At 36.8% G+C, this 26432-nt stretch overlaps 3 protein-coding genes across 4 annotated transcripts; all 3 read right to left on the reverse strand.

The window, feature by feature from the left end:
• Positions 1-513: 513 nt before the first annotated feature.
• Positions 514-10482, reverse strand: LOC127948985 (probable mitochondrial glutathione transporter SLC25A39). 2 transcript variants are annotated; one of them, XM_052545891.1, is made up of 12 exons: positions 10316-10482; positions 9222-9319; positions 8700-8759; positions 7273-7323; positions 5963-6072; positions 5808-5875; positions 5168-5292; positions 3887-4060; positions 3684-3793; positions 2672-2753; positions 2397-2477; positions 514-1624 (listed from the first exon to the last, which is right to left on the reverse strand). In XM_052545891.1, the coding sequence occupies exons 2-12, from the start codon at positions 9304-9306 to the stop codon at positions 1506-1508; spliced, it is 1065 nt and encodes a 354-aa protein (XP_052401851.1). In that variant the 5' UTR covers positions 9307-9319; positions 10316-10482; the 3' UTR covers positions 514-1505. The 2 variants fall into 2 exon arrangements, with proteins under 2 accessions (XP_052401851.1, XP_052401843.1); XM_052545883.1 differs by having other exon boundaries at positions 2397-2480.
• Positions 10483-15990: 5508 nt separating this feature from the next.
• On the reverse strand, positions 15991-18261 carry LOC127948998 (60S ribosomal protein L27). The gene is made up of 5 exons (XM_052545904.1): positions 18180-18261; positions 17547-17629; positions 17279-17448; positions 16390-16500; positions 15991-16078 (listed from the first exon to the last, which is right to left on the reverse strand). The coding sequence occupies exons 2-5, from the start codon at positions 17625-17627 to the stop codon at positions 16030-16032; spliced, it is 411 nt and encodes a 136-aa protein (XP_052401864.1). The 5' UTR covers positions 17628-17629; positions 18180-18261; the 3' UTR covers positions 15991-16029.
• Positions 18262-19633: 1372 nt separating this feature from the next.
• Positions 19634-25786, reverse strand: LOC127949007 (RUN domain-containing protein 1). The gene is made up of 5 exons (XM_052545917.1): positions 25134-25786; positions 23462-23620; positions 23133-23331; positions 22135-22230; positions 19634-22067 (listed from the first exon to the last, which is right to left on the reverse strand). The coding sequence occupies exons 1-5, from the start codon at positions 25512-25514 to the stop codon at positions 21196-21198; spliced, it is 1707 nt and encodes a 568-aa protein (XP_052401877.1). The 5' UTR covers positions 25515-25786; the 3' UTR covers positions 19634-21195.
• Positions 25787-26432: the final 646 nt, after the last annotated feature.

Genomic DNA, 26432 nt, shown 5'->3' on the forward strand with positions numbered 1-26432 from the left:
ACATGCTGGCAAATGGACACTCGACGTGAATTGTATAAATCATTTTAAAAGCACGGCCATTCAAAACCCAAGGATCTATGTGCCAGCACTCACAATCATTTTGGGCGAGAATTATGAAAAAACAGATATCGCTGGGTACCAGTCGTGTCAAAATTGAAGGTAAACAGACGGGCCAAAAAAATCAGATATGGTCAGAAGATTGGATCTGTGCATTATGACGTGCACTAATGATTGTACTCCACGTGTAGCTTAAGACATGATAAATATTAAATCTTCCACTGTTTCAAGATAAATGTCAGGTACATGTGTAAAATACTTTTGTAAATCTAAGATATGGAAGTTAAATAGAAGTCATTTTAATCTTAATGTCTCGTTTCTATTAACATTTTTCTTATTATAATTATTGATAATGAATGGCAAGTCTGAACACAGAATCGAATCAGTAAATAATATGCAAGTTCAAATAAGTTATAAAATGTAACCCACCAAACCAAGAATAAGAAATATGCATGCTGATGTTTATATAATATTTATTTAAATGTTTCTTACTTTCAAGTGTTATAAATTACACATAAAAAATAAATCATAACACACGTAATATTACAAATAATTACAAACAATCAAACAAACAAAAAAGTTTGCAACTAATTTCTGTATATGCTTCTTGTATAATGTGGTGATGCACATAAAGTTGTCTTAAAATTAAACTTCTTAGATGAAGATCTTTTTTAAATGTCTTTTATTTAATAAAATCTGAGAACTGTCTAATAATTTCAAGTCAGCATTAAGTTTTGCAGCAGTTCATATCTGAATTAAATGCAGTGAACGTGTAGATAACAGGACAAGATTTGACTAGAACAATCCTTGCCTTAAAAAGGGGCCTTACATTCTCAATGCACAAAACTTAAAATAAAAATGGCTTTTCCTAAGTTCAGTGGCCACACAAATGACAAGTCATATACTTTAGGTGAATCAACTATTTGCAAAAAAGAACACAACTGAATAAAATACAAGTTTTTTTGTTACTTGCTGAAAATGAAGACAGTAAAGCTCAGTTTTGAGCAGTTTATCCGTTCAGTCTGAGGTTTCAACATGAACAGCAGAGGGCAGCACTGTGTCTTTAATAAAAGGGACTTAAGTCATGCACTGCAGATACTACAACCTGGAAGTCACGGTCAACCGGCAGCCATTTCACTGAGTGGGGCATTATGGGGAGGTAGTGTTTCTGCCAGCATGCTTTGGTACTGTTCTTTAAGGCATCACAGGGTTTTTGGGGAAACTGCATTTATTGATGCATCATAACGGAAGTCTTTCATCTCAAGTAGTGGTTTACGTCTCACAGCTTTTATTCCTTGTGTCAGTCAGTGGACACCTCACCCAACAATCATAGTTTCTTTTTCCCCCAGAGAGCTAACTCAAAGCTTTGTTAAAGTCCTCTGTGTTGGCAAGGAGTCTCTCTCAGCTTCCTCATTATCCTGGACAAACCTCTGTTCCTCCCGCTCATCTCAAAGTCCACATCTGGCCCGATTCAGATTACGCTCCTGAAAGAAAGTCTTCCCGAACTCATAAGTGCTGATCATGACAGCACAGGCGGGAGCAACTTTGATCACTCTTGGAAGAAAACCTGAAAAAAGCAAAGCAGTTACCTGAATGTATACAACATTACTGACTGTTTAAACAATAAAAAGGCTATAGTCTGTAATTTCAGATCCAGCTTGGGCCTACACAAATCTTACAACACCGTTCTATGCATGCAATATATTATATGTCCAAAAGATTACCATAAACTATAATATTATATGACTATAAACTATTGCGTTTATTAATCCAGACTAAGACAGCATGATATAAGAAAAACTGACATCACAATATTAAGATTTTCTGTGCTATATTGTGATATGTAAAGGTAGAGGAATTTTACTCCAGATGATGGAAGTAGCTATATTTGGAAAGAATGACTAGGGTGATTATTTGGAGAGTGCATAAAAACATACCACTACACTTTACCGTACATTTACAATACTAATAGTTACGACTTAATTTGTTAATTTTCAAATGGTAAGCCATCAAGCTTTTAATTTGGACAGAAATACAAACAAAAATATGTGCGGCCAGCTCCAGGACGCGCTGCTGAACATGAATTGCACGAGTATAAATGCCGCACTTCACTCTGAAACCAGTAGTGCATATGTTTACTGAAATAGCAGTCTGTGCGATTTGACAATCACAATATTGTTAAATAGATCACAATATATATAGATTTATTTCAATGTATCGTGCAGCCCTAATCCTGACCATAACAAACAGGTCTCTTTTAACTGATGTCAATTTCTAGTTTGGCAAGCTGAAGTTACATAACTACTCTGACGTCACTATAACTAGATGTTAGAGCTTACCTGCAAACAAACCCCTGTATCCCATGTCAATCCAGATATTCCTCATCATGTTCCATGTGGAGGATGGTTTCTTCACAGAGACTGCTGCCAAAGGTCAAAATGTCATGAAATCAGATGCCTGATAAATGTAATTAAATCTAGCTTAAGTGATCAGCCCCAGATTGTTTTTAACAGTGAGCCGTCACCTAATGACATCATATGTCACTCAACATGCAGGCTGTATTACTTCACTCTTTCTGACGTGTTAACAGGTGAAACTACAGAAGCTGCTGTACCTCCAAGAGCCTCCATTTCTCCTAACTGGATTTGCTTGCGTGTTTTCACCACATCAAATGGCAGGGTCAGAATTGCAGCAATCTGTGTAAAAAATAAATGTATATATATATTTCTGATAACCTAGGATGGTATGAAAGACATTCATTTTTTTATTAATATATTTTTTAACCAGGTTTTAAACCACATTTAAAAATGTCAGTAAATACATGCATGTCATATAAAAAAATAAAAGAAAAAAATTCAAATAAATGCTGTTCTTTTGAATTTTCAATTAAAAATAAATATCTATCTATATATATATATATGTGTGTGTGTGTGTATCAAAATTTCCACAAATATTAATTTCAACATGATATTCCTTGTGCAGCATATCTGAATGATTTCTGAAGGATCACGTGACACTGAAGACTGAAGAAATTACTGGTGAAAATTCTGATTTGCATCACAGAAATAAATTATATTTGACAATATATTCAAAGTGAAAACAGATTGTAGTAATATTTCACAACATTACTATTCATTATTGAGTTACGGTTTTTACTGATACTTCTTGTAGAAAAGAACAAACAAAAACTGTCCTTAAACATTCTATATATAATTAATTGTACACTTAATGATTATTCAGTTGTTTTATATTCACAAATCAATTCTATTTCCACTGCAGAACCAATTCATTTCAGTAACGCAGTAATGTTATGTAGTTAGAATGTACAAAGATCAACTTGACCATTAGTTAGATTTCAGCTCAATTCTACTCATGTCCTAAATTCATCTGGGACAGAAGCTGACCCAGCATTTGTTCTCATGCACAACGCCCTTATTGATAAACAGTCAGGCCAGATAAGGTTTCACGCTCTATTTGTTCACACTGTTATTTCTAACCATAGCATAATGTAATCATTCATAACCTCCTCTATATTAAATTAAAGCCATCAAATTCCTTCTTTTAATGCATCACTTAAAGTAAAAGTCATCAGTTATATTTGGCTTTTGTGAGTATAGGCTACTCACTGCTCCTGAGACGGCCCCTGCTGTAAAACTGATGCTGAATGAGGTCTGTGGTGCCCTGTACTGCTCACACAGCTGTGCCTTCACTAGCTCATAGTTAAACCAGTACAGGGCTGAGGGGAAAGAAAACATAAAAACAGTCAAACATTGCATCTGGGGAACATCAGTTCACCATCACGCCGCCAGAGAGTGTACGGGTCACTGACCGGAAAAGGGCACGTCCCGAAGAACAGTGGGTCCCCAGCCTCTCCAAAGAGATAACCAGCCGTCCTGAGCCACAGCCGAGCGGATACACACCATCAGCTCGCTGTACGGGAGCTTGCGGGACTGCATCTTAGTCCGAACTAACTCCAGAGGGCTGATCACAGACACCGCTCCCACTGAGCAACACAGAGACGTCAATAACTTGACAACAGAGATCACACCACAGCAGAAACGATCGAACAGTACACTGGGAAAAGTACAACAAAAGTATGGATGCACTGATATTAACATTTAGCTTTTTTTTTTTTGACTAAATGCATTTAAAATAAAATTTAAATCAATCTTTCTAAATACTAGAAGTGGATTTAGAAAAATATATTTTCATTTTGAGATTTGCAAAAGATAAAGTGTATACACGACCGTTCAAATGTTTAGGGTCAGTAAGATTTTTCTTGAAAGAAATTCATTCTGAATACTTCTATTCAGCAAGTTTTAAACTGACCAAAGTGACAGTAAAACATTAATAATATAAAAAAAAGAATGATAAATTATTTTCACCTTTCTATTCAGTATTCAATTGTTTCCAAAAAAAAAAACGAAGCAGCACAACTATTTTAAACATGTCAGTATATTAGAATGATTTCTGAAGGATCATGTGACACTGAAGACTGGAGAAATGACTGCAAAAATTTGCCATCACATGAATAAATTACACATGAGATATTCATAATATATTCAAATAGAAAACAGATTTATATTTACTAATTTATTAGACGCTTTTATCCAAAGTGACTTACAAATGAGGACAATGGAAGCAATCAAAATGCAAAAGTGAAATGTTTTCAAATATAATAATTTTACATAATTAATAACTGCTTTAATGTATTTTGTTCAAATAAATGCAGCTTCAGTGATCATTAAAGAATTCTTTCAAAAATATTAAGATATCGGTCTGAGCCCAAATGTTTGTGTACATATGTACTAGCTAAAAATGTTAATATAATATATAATATATCTACAAATGAGTGTTAGATAGCAGCAAATGTAAATGTCAAATCAGGAGAAATGAGAACCCAATTTATATCCAAAGCTGAGTGATACATTAAATCAAACACCTCTACTTTCAACCAATAACCAATATCGTATCCATGTATTCTGTGGTTTTCAGAGTTATGTTTAGGGACACATGTAATATTCTTATAAGATCTTCATAATACACAGTACAATGCAGCAGTTTTGTGAAAGATGCTTGGATGAGACAGGACGTATAAGTTAATACTCACATCTTGCTAACCCTCCCGCTATGAGGGGGATATAGTCCCCCTGATAGCCCATGCTGTAGCGCAGGAAGTCTCGCAGCTGGTCATAACAGGTGAAATAGATGACTGTGGCAGGAACCGCCATCACCCTTCAAACACAAGGGTGAGTTGAAAATAACTTTTGATTTTGCACCAATTACAAATGTGTGTCTTTTCAAAGATTCCCATTTATTCTCATTTGCTGTTTTGTCAGGCCATGCGCTCAAGGGATCTGACCCCAAAAAAAGATTACAGTGAACTTGATCCAGACGTTCAATCATTAACATGTTATTTATACATTTACAAAGACAAAGGGTCATTTGCTTGGACAGTAAACAGCATGAGTACGGTTTTCTTACTGACATATAATGACCCATATGCGATAGATCGCTTCAATACACCCGAGTCATCTGTCTGAATCAGTCTACCGAATCCTTCAATCAGTGATCTTTGAATCTATCAAATAACTTAATGATCTACAAGTCATTACTTTCAGAAAAACACTAAGAATCAAAGTCGAGAGTAACAGTGCACACTTCATGAACAGACACACACATAAAAGGACTAGACTAGATATGTTAGCACCTGTTATAACTGTACACTGGTATTATGATGCTGGACTTACAGTGTGGGAGGAAGTCCGCTCCACAGAGACCTGAGCCCCTCATTACGAGTAATCTTTACAAATGCATCCTGACAAACAAGAAGTGAGTTTATAATCAGTTGTGTGATTACAAAAACTTGGATTCCCAGTTTGGAAAGATGCAAATGATTTCTCACCACGGTCCCGCTGAAGTGGGTAGGGGTTTTATACCAGCTGGAGCAGCTTGACATATTCTGACACACATAGACGTGCTCCATCAGCCCGTTACAATAGAGGAAGCATTTCCCTAAAAAGACAGACAAAATGCAGTAGCATGAATCTAATTTGTAATACTTTTCCACATGTTTTTTCAATGGCCACAAGCACCCAAACTACGTAATTGACTGCAGTGATCAATTGTGAAAAAAAAAAGATAATTTCTTTGTGAACGTTTATTTTAGATTTCAAAACACTTGATTTTTAAACCGTGCAACTGATTATAATAGAATAGGTTAAAGTTGTACACCATACATATTGTATGGGTTAAAGTCAGCATGAAATGACAAATTCATATATGTTCTTAATGCATTCTATTGAACAATTCATCCATCCATAAGTGCCTTTTTAAAGTTGCTATCTTCCAGAGAAGCACCAGTTTTCTCTTTGGTGGGTTAGGGCTAGTTTTCTCTGATCATGTAGTGCTCTTGTAAGCCCTGTCCCTTTCTAACACAGAAAGCTTGCATTCAGATCTGCCTCCATCTAATAAAAAAACGATGAACAGTCAATGAATTGTCACCACCCTACATATGTCACAATGTAGCAAGAAAAAGATCCATCACTACTTCTGTTAGCTTGCAACACTACCACAATATGGTTTCAAAAAGCAAAAGGAAAAAGAAACAAATTGCACCCTTAATAATCTTGGATTGTTGTTTTTACACACCTACAGTATAGCAACCATGTGATGCTTTGACATCGGGGGTTTTCCAATAATTTAAAAGGATTTAGTGATTAGGACTGAGGTCTTAGATAAGAGGTTCTATAAATATTAGTGACCATGGCATTGACCGTGCTGTGAATCCAGCTTTGGCATAAACAAGCAGTCTTCCTACTATTTCTGGATAGTACACAAGACAGGTTCAAGGTAGGTCTACCTGGCATGGATTTTAGTTTGTCCCAATGAGTTCTTTTAATGGTTGTCTGCTATAAACATGCTGAATAAATATTTATATACAGCAGAGCAGACCTCTGAAATGCATTTACTGAAAGCATTTTTTTTCAACTTGTGGTATTTAGTGCACATTTGTCATGTCTGTTTGCAATGTGACCTTGTGTTTAGCCCTTCAGAGACATGAGCCAAGATGTTGTCCACACTATGTGACTTAGTTGTTTTGCAGAATGTGTTTGTAATTCTTGTGGTAGTTAGTTAGTGTTAATGAAGCGAACTGCTTGGTTTTGGATGGGGACTATGAGCTCAGATGACAGTTCATGCAGTTCACATACTCACATTTTGAAGGGCGGATGACCCCAGCCCAGGGCCTTGACTCTGGTCCTAGGGCTACGAGAGAGAGAGAGAGAGAGAGAGACAGCTCATAGGTCTTGTGCTGCATTTTGCATTTGCTATGTGTGTACTGAACTAAACTATACAAATATTTCACAATATTACTGTTTCGTAAAAAAAAAAAAAAAAAAAAAAAAAATTATCAAATAAATACAGCCTTAATGAGACTTCTTTCAAATACATTAAAAACATCTTAAGAATCTGAATGACAGTATAGCTTCATTCTTGCTGGTATGACAGCTGAAATAGATCAAATTATGCCAGCGTGTACGTCAATGTCCTAAAAACATTTAAACACTGTAGTGCCATAAAAACTTTGCTTTGCTTGGATAATGACCAACTCAACGCACAACTAGTGCAATACGTTTAGGGGAAGCACTGGAAAACAAGGGTGTTTTTAAGAAACCTGTTTGGAACCAGTCACTATTTTTGCTATTCTGGTGATGCTATTAGCACAAAAAAAAATCTTCATTTTACCTTCAAGAGACATATTTCAGCTAAAAACTTAATGGGAGCAGTACAAAAAAAACAAGGATGTTGAACTGGTGTGACTTGTATCATGTCTAGGATAAATGCAAGATGTTCACAGTTCAATCATCTTTCATTCTGTCTGTGAAAACTGAATAATTTAATATCTGAACCATAGGCTTGCGGCGATAGATGGTGCTGACGGTGATACCGGTGTTAAGCCACAACACCGGTTACGTCACTTGCCCACCGCAGCACCGACCCCCACCCTCGTTTTGATCATTTCTCCAGTGAGGAAGAGTGAAGTAAGACAGACAAGAACATGCAGGATCATTTCGTTTTAAAACTAAATGCAAAAGCACCTGTTTGCCAATATTTTGGATTTTGAAAAGCCTGTTGACTTTTGCCATTTATCTAAGGTGATTTTGGATGTTTTTTAAACATATTTTTCTTTTTTAATTGGTTCCACATTGTTTGCTGATTTTTACGTCATTTAACATTAAGGTGTTTGCCGTGGCTCCAAGCTTTCTTACTCGTTTTGCTAATAAACGTTCTACATTTCTTATTTATTTGGTTATATATTATACATGTTTACTAATCCTATTTTCAGTTTTGTATACCGATTTAAACTTTATGCAAGTTATTTGTTATTTTATACTAGGCAAAGCCTGCCCTATAGCATGGTGTATTTTTATTTGTTTTGTAAAAAGTTCTTTGTTTTATACATAGGCTAAAGTAAGTTTGACATTGTATTTTGTTGTTCCGGTCAAGCAATTGACACTTAACTGCCGTTAATCTGAAAATAAAAGAGGGAACGCCCCCACCCCCGCGGTGATACGGGTATCACCGGTTTTGTCACACATCGATTAACCAGTGGGAAAATGTCCTCAGCGTCCTCAACTGACCTTGATAGAGGGAAGTTTGCTGGGCTTGAAGTCTGATCTTCACTACATCCAGTGGTGTGACTGAAGAAAGAGAGAGAGAGAGAGAAAGAGACACATTTTCCAATGTCAAATTAAACTAAGTTACTTTATGATCACATAATTATATTCCTGACATTCAGCATCGTACCAAAGTTTTTTTTATGTTTTTGAAAGTCATCACTTAAGCTTACCGAAAGTCATCACTTAAGCTTACCAAATAAAACAATATTAAAAACAATAATATTGTGAAATATTAATACAATTTAAAACAACTCAAGAAACATTTAAATTTAAATGCATCTTTGATGAAAACAACTGATTAACCCCATACTTGAAGGGTAGTGTGTGTGCATTAAAAAGAATCACATTATTTGTTTTCCCACACACACACACACACAAAAGAACATTATGCTAAAATCACACAAATGCAGGGAAGATATTACAAAAATTTATTTTTAATTAAAACTGAAATGATGACATGATGGTGCTGATTTTTTTCCTCACCAAAAAGAGATGTTAGTACAGCCCCGGTGCCAGACGCAAGCATCTGCTGCACAGGTGTAATAGCAGCTGAAGGCCCTTCCCCCATCCTGCCGGTCCACCTGAAAAACAGAAAAAACAGGTCTACTGCAGACATCAGTATAGACACAGATGTCTAGGTCAGAATTATTTTCACCAGGGAGACCTGCTGACCACCTCGTCATCTGAATGACAACCTAATGCAATCTGCTCTTCAATAATGACATTTATGCAAACATGGATGCAGATATTAAAAGAAAGCAACCGCTAGAAGTGGTGATGATCATAATGGCTAAGCACAGCGTTCTGATAACTTATCTATTGAGCACCAGCTGTGGGTGGGTCACCCTCCTCGTACCCTACACTAGTCCTGCAGAAGCCAGCAAACTACTTTACAAAAACAATTCAGCGTGAGACTGACCGACACAAAGAGTGCAGTTTGGATGCATTCAGTATATGCATAAAACATATACATAAAAACAGGATTTTTGAGACATTGGGGGGGGGGGTAGGTTTTTTTTTTTTTTTTTTACAATATCCACTTTGTCTAATCATAATTTCTAACCTTTTTCCCCCCTTATCCTCCAATATCAAAATATTTTACAAAATAAAATTTCAAGCATATTAGATAACTTTTACATTTTTAATTTTAAAATTTAGGAATAATTATATGCATGAAAATGTTATGACTACTATCTTTAAGCCAAGAAAAACAGCAACAATTAAAAAACAAAGAACAAAACGTGCTGTCAAACACTAATGACGGAAGTTGATCAAATCATGGGTAGCTACAATTTTGCCTGTCCAGAAAAACAGAAAATAACTGGCCTGGTTACTACTATAAGTTACAAATAAAATTAAACGATTGTACAACATGGCGATCAGATATCCCTCGATTATCTGTGCGGTAACGACTCTCTGCCATCAGTCTAGTTTCAATAGCTGTACGCTGATCGTTTAACGCATGGCGCAAGAAGGCACATTGTTATACACGGAGCAGTGATATAAATTCAGTGCTTTTGAGGGTAATGGAGCAGAAAGGGTAGGGTCATTAAGCAGTAATAGGGCAGATAACTCACCTTTCTAAATCGGAGGTTTTTCGTGCATCGGTTGTGTTCGTTTCATTGTGAAGTGAGACTCTCCTCTCCTCCGCCGACCGAGCAGAGCGTCTCAATCCCCCAGAACCGCAGCGCAGCGGGGCTACATCAAAAACACTGCGCCCCTGGCGGACGATCAGAGGGCAAACGGTTGTTTTTGTCAGGAAGAGAGTCTATGGAAACAAGTGGCAAGTGGTGTCACGTTTTACTGAAGTTGCCCTAGTCTAGGCAGAGATAACTATATAATAGAAGTGGTTAGATGTAAATTTAACGCACTTATTTAAATTTAAGGATGTATCAACTGAAAACAGACAGCATACACCGACAGAAACATGATATATATATATATATATATATATATATATATATATATATATATATATATATATATATATATATATATATATATATATATATATAAACGTAAGATATATAAAGTAAATATTTCTTTACTATATACATGTATGTGTGTTTGTGTGTGTCCACACATATATTATGTAAACACAAACTTATTTTGGATGTGATTAATCGATTACACAGCACTATAGAAAGATAGATAGATAGTTCCCCATACTGTAAGCCCACTGAGGTGTTTGTCAGGGCGATAGCATCCACTATCCAGCAAGATAGTCTTTGTTTCGTAACCGACAGTTCTTTAGAGCTGCCTCGGAGTACACAAAGAAAATGAGTGTCTAAACAAGCCAGAGCTCTCGACATACACTCAGAGCCAGCACCGGGCAGAGTGGATTGGGAAAATGCTCTTCCTCTGAATTGGGAAGAGCTATAAGAGTGATGACTTGCTCTAAATAGAGCTTGCACATAGCCGTGTCTTGGTTTGAGGACAACTCTACAGTCATTAGGCCCAAACTCAAGGCATGAAGCACTGACTGAAAGTTCTTGCAAGTCACAGACTCACTTGACCAACACTAAAGCCAAAATGAGGGTGGTCTTCAGTGAGAGGGGATGTAAATCATCTGACTGGAGTGCCTAAAAGGACTATAGATGAGTCCCATAGCACAGTATGAGGACAAGGTGGATTCAATCTCCGAGCTCCCCAACGACAAGGTCATTTCTGTCAACTGACTGCCCAGCCACAAGAGCATGATTCACCGCGATGGCTTCCACATACACTTTGAGCCTTGGAAGGGGTGCGCCCCTTGTCCAGCAGCTCTTGTAGAAAGGTTAGCACAAAGGACACGTCACAAGAGGACAGGTCCTCGTTCTGTGCTGCACACCACCCAGAGAAGGGTGTAGGTGTCTCGTAAATGGGGCTCTAGCCTCACACTCGCAAGGAGTTACTGTAGAAAGACACCTGGCAAGGAGCCAAACATGAAGGCTCCACTGCTCTGGATGTCAAATCATGCCTCTCACTTGAGAAAGGTGGTCTGTCTTCAGTGGTATCGACCAGGGGTCAACTTGGGGAACCATGGAGGCCACCAGGAGGACCAAACATCATGAACGTGAACAAATCAGTCTTCAGTATTAGAGTAAACAGGAGTTTACCCCATTAGCATGTAATGCAACACTCTTTCCCTCATCTCAGAGAAGGTTACTAGTAACCAGAGCGCTCCTTTTATAATCACTAAAAAAACTCAGTCGCTTCAGTTTATCATGATGGCGCAAAGTTCCATTACAATATTCAGTGAAACTCTCTACACCGCACAATGAATCTCTTATTTGCATTGTGTCTATGTTTACACTTTGTTTCAATAAGAGGATTTACAAATGTGCAGGAAAAATATCCGGCGTTTTGATGGGTGAGTGAATTGGCCAATCAGAAGTCTTCAAGAAATCAACAGATATGTCTGTGTGTGATTGTCTATGATTCTCAACAGTGCAAAACACATTGTAAAGACACTTTTCATGCTTTCAGGAGCAAAAATGCAAATAAGCACTGCCATTTACCAAATCTGTTTTGCCAGTATCATATTATTAGTTTCAACTGAGGGTGCTCTTGATTAATTTGAGGGTGCTTTTCACATTTTTTTTCTTCTTCTTCTGCTTATTAGTATGCCTATGCCTAAAATATTGTTTGTTTATTAGTACTTATAGCAAATTCTGCATGACCATATTCTACATCCTTAATCCTACCCGAAACCTAAAACAGAACTACTATTAATAAGCTGCAAATTAGGAGTTTATTTATTTATTAATCTAAATCCATGACTCATTACTCGAGTGTTACCTTGTCAGTCCACAGGAACTACTAGTGATCTGGACCATTATTTTAAAGTGAAAAACATGTTAACACCTCAACATGTCACTCAGCAAGAAATATATACAACATTGACTGACAAGGTAACACTTGAGTAATTCGTCAGGAGTTAACTTGTTTTTCACTTTAAAATAATGGTCCAGATCACTAGTAGTTCCTGTGGACTGACAAGGTAACACTCGAGTAATGAGTCATGGATTTCACAAGTAATTTACAATAAAATTATCTGACACATACTGTACATATATTTCTGTGAGGAACTAGTGATATTCTACCAGACATTGTAATCTGGAAGATGTTGTTTTGTGCTTAACACTATAAAGGCAGTCAATGTTTTCATGAAGGATGCAAATATGTTTTGACAAGAGAACATCATTATTTATTGTCACATCCTAAAGAGAAGCCCTCCCCAGCATAATATCACTAACGTTAAAGTTATTAGACATTGAGTTATTGGAGACATTGAACTTAATGGAGCTCATAAAATATATCATATGGATAGGCGATATATATATATATATATATATATATATATATATATATATATATATATATATATATATATATATATATATATATATACATATATATATATATACACGTTTCCATAAAGAAGCTAATGGTTCACTTTATAGACGTAGCTGTTGTGATTAGTAATTAATTGGTTATTCTTCATTAGTTGGCCATAGTTCCAAAGTAGTTCTCAATGACGATATTTTTCTTTAGTAATTATCAAATTCCTAATAAGGAACTACTTATGTCCTAAATGAGCTATTACTTACTGCTTAGTTAATCTTGCTTCTATATTAGTTAATAGTATTAAGTTAAGTGTTAATGTAGTACTACCTATTACTTCCTGCGTAGTTACTTATTAATAATGGACCATTATTTTAAAGTGTTACCATAATATGCTTCCCCCTCGCAGTTTCCCCAAACACAATAAGAACATTTTTACCAAACTGTGAGATTCATTGCTTTGTTAATAGATCATTTTGTTGGAAAAATCCTTAATAGTTTTCTATAAATGTTGTTTGCCTTTCCATATCCCTCTTATGAAATCTGGCACCCCACTTCAGATTTTTCAAGGAGACCAATGCCATCCCAGACCAAGGTCCTTGACCAAAGTTGTCAAAACTTTAGGGTCTAGTAAAAACTACATATTTTTATAGACTGGCAATTCAAAGTAGGGCTGCACGATTATGACAAAAATCATAATTGTTTATTCCCTTGAAATTGTAATGTTTGTATCATTGTTTAAAACAACTGCATGCCATATTTTTGAATAAGCTGAAAACAGACCAACTGAATTTTTTTAGTGCTTTTCTATACTAAAGCCTCAAACGTCAACCATACATCGGATTGGGTTATTCTTTAAATTATATACATATAAAAAAGTAAAAATATGAATGGTATTATAGTGTTATACTAAAACTCAAATTAAAACAATGGAAAAACACTTAAGATAACATGAAGGGAAAAAATGCATATTAAGCATACAGAATAGCATAAGTGGACTTTGATATTTAAATTCAGTTACAACCCATCAAAATACACAGAACAGAGACAAAGGCTTGTTTTCAGTCATGCAACCTCAAGAGGTTTATTAAAAGGTTTCCCTCTAAAGTCCCTAAAGATTACTTCCCTCACACTAGCATGCAGTAAACTCATTAACATTATAAGCTTGTCTTGTTTTTAAACACAGAGAGCAATCACAATACAGAATTCCAGAAAGGAGGTTTAATATACTCAGAGTTAAAACTTGAACTCAGAGTAGACTTACCCTGAGATAGGAAACTCTTGAGTTTTCAGTTTAAGAACAGAATTAGTTCATTCAACTCTGAGTAGACTGCCTTGGAGTTAACCACGACTATGAAAAGCCATCATCAGAGGATCTCTGAAATTACAATTAACCATTGCAACAACACCAAAGACTTTATACAATACACCCAACAAAAAGATTGCATACTTCTGATTCAATATGTAACTTTAATTCTTAATCACCGTGACTGTTATAATATCAGAGATGAAAATTGGCAGAATGGTAAGTTATCGAACTAATGGTATCCTACAGGCAAAATAAATTAAAATAGAATGTGGCTGCAGAAAAATTGAAATATAAAAACATAATTCAATGAGGAAGCTTCAAGCTCTTTTCACATAAACATTCTCCAATCCAAAATGTTGCATTTCATAATTAGAGTAATACACACAGACAAACTTCTTTGCAAATATTTTTGTGACCTCTGAGAAATAAATTGTATAATACTTTTGAGCTGTATTTTGATGAGGATCTCTGTCATCGTTGTATCTAGAGTGATGAAATTAACATTCGACTTCAACTCAACCAATAGCAAGAAGACTTCGCAAAATAATGAAGAACAGAAAAAGGACACAATACCAAGTATTGAAAGAATATTAGAATCCAACTGAATAAAAATGATAACTGTTGCTTATGTACCGTTTTTCCAGGAAATAAAGATGACCAAGTTAATTTAACAGCTGTGTGGGTGGTTATGGCATATATCTCAAACTACCCTTCCATTCCATACAGTAATCAGATTCATTTTAGATGGGTGGGTGGTGTCCTTGATGATGTTGCAAGCCCATTTGCAGATAATATTTTTTTTTTGGTATATGGCCCAAAAAAAAAAAAAAAAAAAGTGAGTTTGGTTCGTTATCTGGCTCGGCTCGGCGTTCATCTTCAGTTCTCTCTTCACAGCAGTTCAGTCAGTGTACTGTTTGAGTAAATAAATTACTCCGAGATATTGGTTTGTTTGAACTCAGAGGGAGTGTCAGCCACATTAAAAAAGTTAACAGCTTAAGTTATTTGTAGATTAATGATTATTGGAGACACGAACCGTTTAAAACGATTCAGTTCGATTTGGTGAACTGGTTCCATCGAATGATTCGTTCGCGAACCGGATATCAGTAAACTGCTTTGTTTTGAACTCTCTCACAACAGACACAGAAGAGAAGACAATGCTGAAGACGTAGTTTTTGCTATTTTTGGACCAAAATATATTTTCAATGCTTTAAAAAATTCAAATGGACTACTGATGTCATGACTACTTTGATGTTTTTCTTACCTTTCGGGACATGGACAGTATACCATACACACACTTTCAATGGAGTGACTGAGAGCTCTCAGGCTAAATCTAAAATATCTTAAACTGTGTTCCGAAGATGAACGGAGGGCTTACGGGTTTGGAACAACATGAGGGTGAGTCATTAATGACATAATTTTGCTATTTGGGAGAACTATCCCTTAACCGTCTGGGTCTGCAGTACCTCTTGGCTGTTTATTGTAGCACTTATACAGTTGCTAATATGGTTTACAAATGGGTGAAAAATGAGTGATGCTATCAATTCAAAAATTAATATGATGTCTCAAGTAATAATAAAAGATACCAAAGCCAACAGAAATAAGGCAAGGACCACCTAGTGAGATTTTTACAGATTTATTTGCGCAAACAATGAAAGCTTAGAATCGGAGCTTCTGGAAGAACCACTTGTTCTTGCCTGTCTTGTACCTATAAAAGAAAACATTCACTATCATCAATGTATCACCACATGTAGGACAATACATGCTTTTCTTATTGAGTGCATCAAAGAAAACAATGTCCAGTGCCCAACAAGATCAAATTTTTACTACAATCATCTCTGAACAGAAGCTGAAGTCAGCAAGACTGTGAGTAAACTTTCCATGATCTGCATCAAATTTATGGCTACACTAAAAGCACATTATAATCTAGCTTTTAACGTAACATGCAAGCATTAACAATCAACAACGTACAATTTAATTGTAAAATGAAGTATTTGAGATCTGGTGACAAAAACATACCTCTCCTCGAACTTAACCTTGGCCTCTCTCCTGGCCTTGCGCTTCAGAGCAGGATCTCTGAACACATCCTTGTTGACAACAGTTTTGTCGAGAGGAATGTCAACAGAGTATCTGAGGAAAGATGATGCACTTATTAGACAAATGTGCATAATTAAACCCTGCTGTTTTAAAGTGGTCAAATTAAACCCTTAATTTATAAAAACAAAAATCAATACAGGGCACCAAATAAGCATCTATTAATTAGTATCTGCAACTGGATAAGTTCCATTAAGAAAGCACCCCATACACAAAACTGTGTCACTCTGGGTATCCTAAGACAAGTATAACCATAATTCAATCTGAATCAGTCATCAAAAGTTGTGTCTATCCACTACTGTACAAAAATTAAGGGTCAGCAGGGCGTTCTTTGGAAAAGTGATTTTATTCTCCATGTTCTCAATTCATCCAATCACAGTAAAGACCTTCATAATATTAGGAAAGATTTGTTTCAAACAAATACTGCTTACTTTCCATTCATCAAACAAATAATAAAAAAAAAACCCAGCACAACTATTTCCAAAACTAACAAGAATTGATTCATGAGCAGCAAAATGATTTCTAAACGATCATGTGACACTGAAGACTGGAGTAATGATGCTGAAGATTAAAATTTACCATCATAGGATTAAATTGTATTTTAATGTTACAGTAGTAAACTGTTCTTTTACATTTTAGCAGTATTTCACAATATTTACATTTTTACTGCATTTCTGATCGAATAAATTGAGCCTTGGTGAACGTAAGAGGACTTGTGTCAATAGACAGCAAATGTTTCCTCTGAAAACATTAGTCAATAACAAGAGAGACCCTGAGTTAATTCGTGCTCTCTGACTGTTCAGGCTCTGCATACCTGGTTGGCATCAGATGGTTGTAGTTGAACACCTTCACAAATGCCTTGATCTTGGACCTCTTGGCAATCTTCTTCTTGCCCATGGTTGTGGTGACTTTACGAGGATAGCGATCGATGCCTGCGACCAGAGCGTGGCTGTAAGGACGGTCCGAGGTGCCATCATCAATGTTCTGAAGAGACCAACACAGCACAACACGGTCAATATACCAACACTCAACGTGTTATACTCAAACATCATCTCCTTGATACTGTGAAACATGAACAATACCTTGACGATCACAGCCTTGCGTCCGGCATAACGTCCAGCCAGGACCATCACCACCTTACCAGGTTTCATAAACTTGCCCATCTCTGAAAAACACGAGTTTGAGCATTACATTAGCTCCAAAAACAAAACCAGAATACAAGACACCAGTAGCACAATACACTCAATTAATGTAGCCAAACATTACAGTGAGAAAAACAATAATAACGCAACATAATAACTTGTCGTAGGTAAAAAGTAGTGATATAAGTTGTTTCTTCTGGGCAGCACGTTTATTAAACAAGATCCATCTAGGCATAGCACTGTGCTAACTCGTAATTATACCGCTGTATTACAACGTTCAAGTCGGAATAAATAGCCTAGCCCTTCCGCAACGGAACTTTATTCACATATTACGGTTTCTTGCACACGTGTAATAATAACCGTTGCTCCTCATCTATCGTGGACGAACAAGAAAGCAACAGGGACGGAGCGAACTATAAACCCATTATCTTTCAAAACATAGGACATATTTAGACAATAAACACTTTAGATAGTCGTCAGGGGTACTTTCTCTGTAAACAACATGAAAGGAATCCAGCAAGCCTTATTTCTTTATCGATGTTCATGGATTATTTTCTCGTGTGTGAAACTTACTGATGGTGCTCAATGGCCGACGATAACGGGAAAGGAAGTAGAAAGAGCGAGCGTGACCCTTGACACCGACAGCCAGTGACGTATTTCCGTCGATTTGTTAGTAGACTGAATCAAACTGTCTCTGACTGAATGTACCACACGAGACAGTAAAATATGTAATAAATAAATATTAATAAACATAAATATTTATGTCTATGGAATGTAGCCTTCTACTGCAGAGTCTGTGAGCAACGCGTTAAAGTTTCGCATATGCGGTCACGTGTATTCAGGTTTGGCAAAAAAAAAAAAAACTCCTTGTAGTTCGTTTGTGCTATTATGTTGCTTTAAAATGACAGAAAAAAATTTATTCAGTAATTAAGTTTAAATTCGGACGACTTCAACAAAAAAATAATAAATAAATAAAATTAAATAAACCATAGCAAAGGTGTTTCTTAATGCACCAATATACCCACCATAATATTTTCAGAAAACTTAAATATTGTTTAAATGGAATTGTTTTACTGTAATTTATTGAATCTGTAAATACCTTATGTGTATGATAAAGTGTATGGACTATTTATAATAAAAATATAATTATAAAAAAAATAAAGTTTTTCATACGCTATGTACTTTTGTGAATTTCTTGTCATTTTGTTCTATTTTAATTATAGCTGCTTAATTTTAAACTCAATTTACAGTTCTACACTGTGCTACCACAATTCAAATTCAGAACTGAAATCGGAATTTCTCTTCATTCTACTTCCTTAAGTTTACATTCAATTTGCAGTTTACAGAAATTCAAAAACTGAAATGGAATTCAATTTGATAGAAGATATTTCTCTATCTAATTACTATAATGAATACTAATCTGTAAATCATACATATATTAATTCAATTACATTGTTTAATAGAAAGAGCTGATGAGAAGTGAGAAAATATGACTGCTTTATATACACAGACCATCCAGTATATTTAATCCATGAAATCACTGAAGTGAGACCATCATTACATCCAAAAATGATGGCACACATTTTATAAAAAGTAGTGTTATTGACACTGATTTGAAATCACCACTGAAATAACCGAAAGTCTTTTTCTTCCCAAGAAGAGGTACAAAGAAAATAATAATTTCTTAAATAGATAAGATAGGACAAAACAAACGGACATCAAAATATGCCAAGCATATATATATATATATATATATGTTTGTGTGTGTTTGTATATATACATATATATACACATATATATATATATATATACATATATATATATATATATACATATATATACATATATATATATATATATATATATATATATATATATATATATATATATATATATATATATATATATTAATATAAGAGAAAAAAGCAAGTGAGAAAAAAAATACATTAAACAAGGGCTAATAAATGCATCACAACCATTCCTTCATGTTCTAATGGTGCAGAGAAATACACTGAATGCTGAATCCATTTCCATGATGTAGTAACAAACAACAGGGTGGTTTAATGAATCAGAACAGATACAGTAACATGGATACAGTTTCTTGGATTGTACATTCAATATTTCAGAGCAGTAAACAAGGATCGACAAGACGGAAACAGCAGGTATTCAAGCAGAGTCTCTGAATGCTGGCATAGCATAACAGGCCATAAATAATTCAGCCAGTGCCGATGCACAGCATATCAAACTCATATTCAGCAAATATGCTGAATGACCTCAATTTAATTCAGTTCACTCGCTGTGCATTTCCTTCTGCAGCAGCAGCGAATGAGCAGCACTTACACAAGATACAGTATTCTACAATCATTTTTAAGGTGTGAACTGGCTGTGGAAAGGAGTTAGAGGATAGAAGTGGTTTTCCAGTGGTTTACAAACACCAATAAGCATGTCTTTGTTTGTTCAGAATGACCTGAGTGTGTTGACTAACCTAAGTGAGGTCTCACCAGCATGCATGGTCTCCTCAGAAAGCGATACAAATGCACAGAGCAGCACAGACCAGGACATGATATGCACTATATCCCAGTGTTTGAAATGTAATGACCCTTAATAAATATCTTAAACGAAAAACACCTTTTGATTTGTCTGTAAACCGCTGTACAAAAATGTAGAGCAAGCTCAGAAAATGAGTGCACTTGGCTACATAGGTTTATAACAAATAATGCAAGTAAACCATTATGTCAATGTTTTGTAACTACCCGTATTTTTCGGACTATAAGTCGCACCTGAGTAGAAGTCGCATCAGTCCAAAAATACGTCAGGATGAGGAAAAAACATATATAAGTCGCACTGGACTATAAGTCGAATTTATTTAGAACCAAGAACCAAGAGAAAACATTACCATCTACAGCCGCGAGAGGGCGCTCTATGTCTTCAGTGTAGACTACAGGAGCACTAAGCAGCATAGAGGGCCCTCTCGCGCTGGAGACAGTGATGTTTTCTCTTGGTTCATGTCAAATTGATTTTGATAAATAAGTCGCACCTGACTCTAAGTCACAGGACCAGCCAAACTATGAAAAAAAGTGCGACTTATAGTCCGGAAAATACGGTATATAGTAGTGCATCTCAATCAAAAGGAATGGCCCTTGAAAATATTTCAAGTAATAAATCATTTTTCTACATAGTGGTTGATTTTGGTAAAAGCTTAAAAGGAAAAATCCCCTCAAAGGTTATGTGGAGGCAGTTACACGCTCAGGGTCACTAAACTGAGCACATTTCCTTTAAGTTGTGACCAGTGCAGCATATTAAAACCTGAAAAGGCTCATCATCATCCTCTTCAGTTTAGAGACAAGACCCAACAGCAACACAGAGTCTCTAGAAAGTGCAGGAGTTTCCTCATTTCAGATTTTTTAATTCCAGTGGACTTGTTGATTTGGGAGTATCTTTTAATTTGATTTAAACTTTGTGTCAAGCTATATATTAGTATTATATTGTAATTATTGTTTTTTTTTTTTATCCCAATTTATGGATTATGAGGATTGGGAGGGTTCCCTTTTTTCCTCAACCTGCCAAAATGCCCATAATTTCATTCTGTTTAGAAAGCATCTTGGATATTTTTAAGCTGCCTGACAGCCAGGTCTACAGGAAGGCTGAATTTGAGATGGCTGAGGTGGCCCAGGATGCGCAGGGCACCTTCAAAGCCTGTTTGGGCCATGTAGCTCCAGGGCTGGTAGTGTGAGTGGATGAGCGTCCCAGACTTACACAGCAGGTTGAGCCAGGACACAAGCCTCTGCTCATTGAGTGCCATGCACACTAAGGCCTTAAACTCAGAGTCCGCGCTACGCTTGAATCGTGCATGCTCTTTGAGAACTGTATGGATGGCCCATAACAGAGACTGCTTGGGAGTGACCGTCACAGGACCGTCCCCTACAGGTAAACTGAAGGATTGAGAGAGCTGCCGAGCGGGCGATTCTACAAATGCCCGGCCATTTTTGGAATGATAGTAGTTGATGAAAAGTTCCCAGGGATGCAGAGTCTGAGGAGAAGAGCTGAAGGGCAGCAGGCAGGAAATGGGGGCAAGGACCAAGCTCATACCCTGGGAAGGAGCATACAGTCCATGGGCTAGCAGGTCCCGGAGTGCCAAAGCCAGTTCTTTACGCACAGAAGAGGTGAGTTCATCCCGATGTCCTCCAGGCAACAGGCAGGTAGAGTAACTGACCACGTGTTCCTCCTGAGAGTTTGGTTGCTGGAAGGAGGCTTCCCGACGTACGTGCTCCACGGCTCCTTCGAGTTTCTGCAGCAAGGGGGCGTAATCTTGAGCCTCGCCACCCTGAGACCACAGGTTCTGGGGAATGTGGCCCGCAGCGCAGCCAAACTGACTCAGTGCAAAGATCTGGAGCACCGCTAAGGCTTTCTGGATCAGCTGAAGCCCGGTTTCCCGCATCCTCTGGGCCTGTTCGGGATCCACTTTGGACAGAGAGAAGGGATTTAGCTATAAAATTCAAGAAAAAAAGGTATTATGAAGCATAATTACCTCGCTTCATCCCTCCTGTGGCTCCAGTGTTTGGTCCGGTAGCATGGGCCTGCTGGCTCTTCACACCATCATTTAACAGAGGGTTCCCCACTTCATCTGAGATGAGCAAGATCAGGATGGTAATCTAAATATATTTAAACTCAAAACTTCAAACTCAAAAGGTGACAGATGAGATATTATGCACAGTAAACTAGTACAGTGGGCTCTGCAGATAGTGGCATATCACTGATAACCACTACTGTTCAAAAGTTTGGGGTTAGTAGGATTTTTCTAAAAGACATTTTTTTTATTATACTGACACTTTTATTCAGCAAAGATACATTAAATTGATTAAAAAATAAAAAAAACGTACTATTTAATGAAGAATCCTGTAATAAAATGCATCGGTTTTCACAAAAAAAAAAAAAAAAAATTAATAATATAACATAATAATATGTTTCCAGAGCACCAAATCAGCATTTAAGAATGATTTCTGAAGGATCATGCCAATTTATATTCAGAAAATATTACTGATCTGACTGTACATACACTATCAAGAACACAAACAGCTGAGACGTTTCATAATTGATGAACTTTGCAACACTGTCATTGTTATTAAACTGAATTGATTCAACACTGAATCTGAATAAAGCTGGACAATGACACTATTATCTGCTGTAGAGCTGAATTAGAGCTGAAGCTGAATGTGCTCCATAATTAATGAACATTAACACTGTTATTTTCCTGGTTATTACTGTGATGCTGCTTTGAAACAATCTGTATTGCATAAAGTACTATTTAATACATAAGACTTGACTAAAGACTGGAGTAAAGCTGCAATTCAGCTTTGACATCACAGGAATAAATTATATTTTAAAACATAATAAAACAAACTGTAACTGTTAAATTGCAATAACATTACATTTACTGTATTTGATCAAATAAATGCAGCCTTGGTGAGAATAAATTTTTTTCAATGATTTGCATCCCATCATTGACCCATAAGCAGAGCTCCTCACCCTGTATGAAGTTAATGAACATCTCCAGGTCTCTGATTTGGGTCTTGAGCTGCTCCACCAGCTGCTCTTTGACTCGAGCCGGGTTGACTATCTGAGCTATAGCGGTGTCCACTCTCTGTCGCAGCTCCTCTGGAGTCAGGTTCCCAATGTCTTCATTCAGATTCACATCCAGCTTCTTAATCAGCTCATCAATGATCACCTACAGCATTCAGGTGGACAGACACTAAATCAAATGCCCCAACAATGGTTTTAAGAGTAATTAGACCATTACATCTTTAAATGACTTTCAGACTAATGTCAACAGCACGAGAGTATATTATCAGATGTACCCTCTGTCTCTCCATCACCACAGACTGAGGCAGGGAGTCATAGCTGCCCTCCTGGTAGGCGAAGCGCTCCAGGTCATCAAGCTGAGTCTTCAGCTGGAGAATCAGCTCCTTCTGCTTGTTTCTCTGAGCTTCCAAGCGTTCCCTCTTCTCTCTTTCATTCTGGATATTATAAAAGCACAATCAGACAATCAAATGAACAGAACCCAGGGACTGCAGATGCAAATTAGCTTTATAGCTAACTCTGGCACAACACTGTTGTTGTGCGTTGTCCCTGTACAAATAAACAAACAAATAAATAAATAATAAATAAACTTAAAAAACCTAAAGCCAAACTTAAAATATCCACATATTTGCACATGCTCTGGTAAAGGATAAGTTTGCTTCATTTGGTTTAGCTTTGCTTATATTATTATTGAAATGCAAAGCAATTCTGGATAGACATTGCTATACACACAACATGGCTATAGTTTGACTATATTCTTGCAAAGATTTTATATTTAATAGTCTCTGGGAAACACAAATGTAACCGATTAATATCAAAAAGAAAAAAAGAGACCATACAAAACAAAATCAAGTATGAACTCAGTCGTATCAGGAATACTTAACAAGGGTCATGCTCATAGTACTCACCAATTCATCCTGAAAGCAAAGAGTGCAGAGGAAAGAAAAGGAAATTAACGCATTTTAATGACAGCAACAAGATACTCCAGCAGGAAGAAATACAGGGAAAGAGTGACTTTCAGATGTTACTTGTATAGAGTTTACTGTAATTTGTGTGACTATACTGTGTTGATTATTTTTAAGAGGGTGTTGATTAGTTACTTGAATGACACAAAAACATGCCTTTCAACAATAAAGATACAGACAAATTGAATGCTGATTCCTGAGGGCATCACACAGGGATATTGTATAGGCTGATCATGTGTAAATGAAAGGGGGTTTGTGTTATAATGGGTGGGTGTCACAGGTGCATATTGTTACAGGAACTATTGAAGACTGTTGAAGCAGGCCTACTGAAAACAAAATAACACTGATGACCCTGTAGATCAGAGGTTTTCAAACTGGGGTCCACTGAAAAGTTCAGAAAAACAGCATAAAAAATGTGAAAAATGTATAATTAATAAAAGAAATAAGATAACAAATAAATAACTAAAAACTAGATTAGAACAGAATAGAAAAAAATAAGTAAATAAATAATAAATATAAAAGTACAGGACTATATCAAGTAGGAAACAAATTATAATGTAACTTAATAAAAAAAAATATATTTTCCCAAATAATAACTTAGACACATTTATAATAATAATTTGTCCACAGTGTAATTTGGGTCTTTATACAAGAGATGACATAAACGTCTTTCAAATTTAGGATGGGGTCCTTCACACAAGGATGCTCATATTTAGGGCCCATGGTGTCTAAAAGATTGAAAAGCCCTCCTGTATATTACATGTATTAGAAACGGTTTCATGCCACTCTCCTACAAGCACTTGTTTAGAGTCATATCTAAGCTGGACCTCAGTGTGGCCAGGCTGGTATTTAGATGGATTGCCAGCTGGTTCTTGGGAGATCTTGGGTTGGTTTACTACGTTATATTATTATTATTATTATTATTATTATTATTATTATTCCCTACAGGGTAGAGATCACTACTACAGAAAACAATGAAACTCACAGAGTTTTCCATAATCTGAGCATCCTGTGCCCTGCAGCCTATAACATGAGGGCATCCTTTGAAGGCAAACTCTTCCAGCTCTAGCAGCATCCGCTCTTTCTCGTCGCTCTGCGCGTGGACGATCTGTTTCAGCCGAAACTGCACTTGAGCGAAGTGAGACGTTAACGCGAGGAGCGACGAGTTCAGCTGCTCCTGCTCATCCTGCAGCTTCCTCAGCCTGGATACCAGGTCTGGATCGCTGGACGAGACAGAGCCAGCTCGCGTGCCCCTCTTCAACCGCTCATCCTCCGGGCTGGCCACGGCTCCCACCGGCGCCCAGCGCTCCCCGGCTCCCGCGATGGCAGCCTCGCTGTCGGAAGTGGACAGATCCTCCGTCGACATGTGATTGGTAGCTGAGGCAGACAGCCTGGCTGTCCTTTAACTGAAAACGACCTCGACCGACTCAACTGATGCGCAGTTTTAACGTAAACTCACGCAACCACCGCTTTAGCAGGTGCAGCGCAGAGTAACACTTGCGCCTTCGGAAAACATTGCAACGTAATAGAAACGACTAAGATCTTGAGATAATATGGAACCAACGCACCACAACACAAACAAACGCGCGTTCCATCAAAATGTTCTATGTATCAACGAACGAATGAATGTGTGGGCAGGATGTTGTTTACGTTACTGCGTAATGACGTCAGAGAAACGCTCTTAAATCGACGGCTTTACAGTTTGTTAAGCGTTTCTGTACATATTTACGCTTCCTTCCGTTCTCTGTGTGTTTGTTTTATATTTTCCATAAGTGTCAGTGGCTTGGACTGCGTGCAAAAGACACCATGGGGCTGTTCTGGCCCAGCAGAGATTTTTATTTGCACCATCGACCGACCAGGGGTACTTTTCTAAAAAGCATTGTTAGATAACTATGGTTGCAAGTTCCATTGAATTCTATTGGTAAACTATCAGTTTTGTTTTGGGAAACGCACCCCATGTTGATTTGGTAGATCCCAGCTGCAGCAACAGTTTGAAGGGTTCTTTGTTCTCTGTGTTCTGCTGCCCTCTGCCTGTGACTGTAGTGTCTCTGAACAGGTGAGACCAAGTGTGTCCTAAAAAGAGTAGGCCTCTCCATGTAATGTAATGGGACCTGAGACAAACTAATCAGTCAAATTACACTTCAAATGTATTTGAACGGTTACTTCTTTTCCCAAAGACATTTTCTGTCATCTTAGGAAGTTCTTAAAATGCTGATGTATGTTCAAGATTACCAACACCTAAAATTTTTACTTTCTTATATACAAAATTGATACACATACCTTC

The sequence above is a fragment of the Carassius gibelio genome, chromosome A3 (assembly GCF_023724105.1).
Source record: "Carassius gibelio isolate Cgi1373 ecotype wild population from Czech Republic chromosome A3, carGib1.2-hapl.c, whole genome shotgun sequence".
Classification (NCBI taxonomy): domain Eukaryota; kingdom Metazoa; phylum Chordata; class Actinopteri; order Cypriniformes; family Cyprinidae; genus Carassius; species Carassius gibelio.